This window comes from Histoplasma capsulatum, genomic scaffold (genome assembly GCF_000149585.1).
Source record: "Histoplasma capsulatum NAm1 scaffold_2 genomic scaffold, whole genome shotgun sequence".
Taxonomy (NCBI): domain Eukaryota; kingdom Fungi; phylum Ascomycota; class Eurotiomycetes; order Onygenales; family Ajellomycetaceae; genus Histoplasma; species Histoplasma mississippiense.
The window spans coordinates 1,752,104-1,754,103 of record NW_001813981.1 but is presented as its reverse complement, the minus strand read 5'-3'; the positions used below and the strand labels follow the sequence as shown (position 1 = coordinate 1,754,103).

The window sequence follows — 2,000 nt, the reverse complement described above, 5'->3', positions numbered from 1 at the left end:
AGAAGACATATCCATATATCAAGATAATCCAAAAGGGAAATGAAAAATATAGGTTCAAAGAAGCCCCACACAAACGAAGATACGTAAGTTAAATTTGCTCTGGTATTTAGAATACGTGAGTGGTACGGCGTCGGGTTTTGCATCTGGAGGCCATTTAGATAATAAATGGACAGCAGAGGAGAGGTTGACAACGAGGAAAAGAAGTAATTGACTAACATTTGAGCAAAACAAGTAAGGGGAAGGTGAAATGGAAGTATGCATATTTAAGAGTGAGGCGTGATAAATGTAGGTTGGATAGGGAGGAGAAAGATTCAAAAGAGATGTAAATGGAAAACGACAGAAAGGGGGGGAAAAATGAAAAAAGAAAATATGGAGGTAGTACACACCAGGGTAACTTGAACTATGGAAAGACAAAAACATGAGCAAAATAAGAAAAACGAGACAAGAGGATAAATGAAATGAAATGAGGATAGGAACCAGGAAGAAATCTCATCAAGGGGGAACAGAGAGAAAAGCAAAGGAAAATGACAGAAAAAAAAATACATAGAAAAATTTGACAGAAGAATTGAAGAGGTTACCAAAGAAAAAAAGTAAAACAAATCTTAGCCTAACCTTTAAAGGGACGAGAAAGAAACCAGAGGAATATGAAAAGGGAAGCTTCACAACCCTTTCCAAGCCCGTAGGTGCAGTAGGTAGAGTCAAGGGACGCAGGGGGGTTTGGGAATAAGAAACCGGCGCCAATGGAAAATCGAAGGTGAAGGTGTAGGGAATCAACATAATAGAACATACGGGAATCAATTAAAGGCCCCTTGTCTCAGAAGTGAAAAAGAAAAGAAATTGACAAATGAGAAACTTAGCAACAGGAAACCCGAGGAGGATATGAATCAACCAAAAAACACACAAAATAAATAACTGGATATACTGAAGTGGAGCTGATAATGAAAAGAAGGCAAGAAATGAGAGACTTGCCCTTAGCAACAAGAAAAATATATATTATCCAATGATTCCGGTTTCGCGAGCCCCATATTTCTCTTTCTCTTTTTTTGGTTTCGTGAGCATTGTTTCTTAGAATGTTGTAGTTAGCCCTTGTCTCCCCGTTTCTCCCTTCTATTCCAGGAAATAATTCGACAGAATAATGGGGGACAGTCAGACTTTTTGAATGGTAGGGCTGATGATTGAGAATCAGGGATTCTTCATGTCGTCGTAGTGTGTAGTATGTGATATCTGTAAATGAAGCACCCGTGAGGGAAACAAGGAGTCTTTCAGCCATCAATGGAATTTCGAGAGGTGTAAGCATTTGCCTTTCCATTTTAAATTCCACGCTTACTGGAGGATATCAAATGTAGGGGAAAAGGAGAAGTGGGAGGTAATGGAGGAGATACAGCTTCGTCGAGCGAGAGGACGGGGAGGCCATTCCAGACGGATGAGGAGGTGACCATTATTCAATTCCACAACCCCTCAACAAACTGAGGTGTTGTGACTGGTTTACCAGGCCCAGACCTTGAGCTAGATGGGGTGGGAAAATTATTAATTAGCATGCAGATTTGTTTATTTTAAATAGAATTCAATATACTCACAAGAGAATCCCAGGATCCTGTGCACAAGCTGATTCCATCATTACTGACACCTAGGCAGCTGACGCGGTTTTCATGACCACTAAGTGATCCAACCTTCTCCCCTCTTAGAACATCCCAGACCTAGAACAAACAATTTAGGATTAGACTGCATTACACAAATGAAATAAAAAGATAAACAGTAGACATACCTTGCACTCATAATCATCATATCCAGCAAAAAGAAGTCGGCCAGAGACTGAGAAGGCAACTGAAGTAATACCACAAAGAACTTGATCACTCTGTATATTTTTTTTAAAAAATATAATGTCAGCTATAACCTATGTGACGAAACAATCATAGAGGAGGCCCCAGGAGATCTTGCGCGTAGAGAATGCTGCGCAGTGGTTTTATTATAAAAACATGTTTGCCGTGCATGAAGCCGAT

The 2,000-nt window shown here is 39.9% G+C and overlaps 1 protein-coding gene across 1 annotated transcript in view; it reads right to left on the bottom strand.

Annotated features, from left to right (window-relative positions):
* Positions 1–1,485: 1,485 nt before the first annotated feature.
* Positions 1,486–2,000, bottom strand: part of HCAG_02608 (guanine nucleotide-binding protein beta subunit) — a gene marked incomplete at both ends in the record, with an annotated part of 1,578 nt that continues 1,063 nt past the window's right edge. Inside the window, 3 exons of the mRNA XM_001542387.1 lie at positions 1,486–1,506; positions 1,578–1,697; positions 1,766–1,855. Coding sequence (XP_001542437.1) covers positions 1,486–1,506; positions 1,578–1,697; positions 1,766–1,855 — 231 coding nt within the window. The remainder of the gene's footprint in view (positions 1,507–1,577; positions 1,698–1,765; positions 1,856–2,000) is intronic.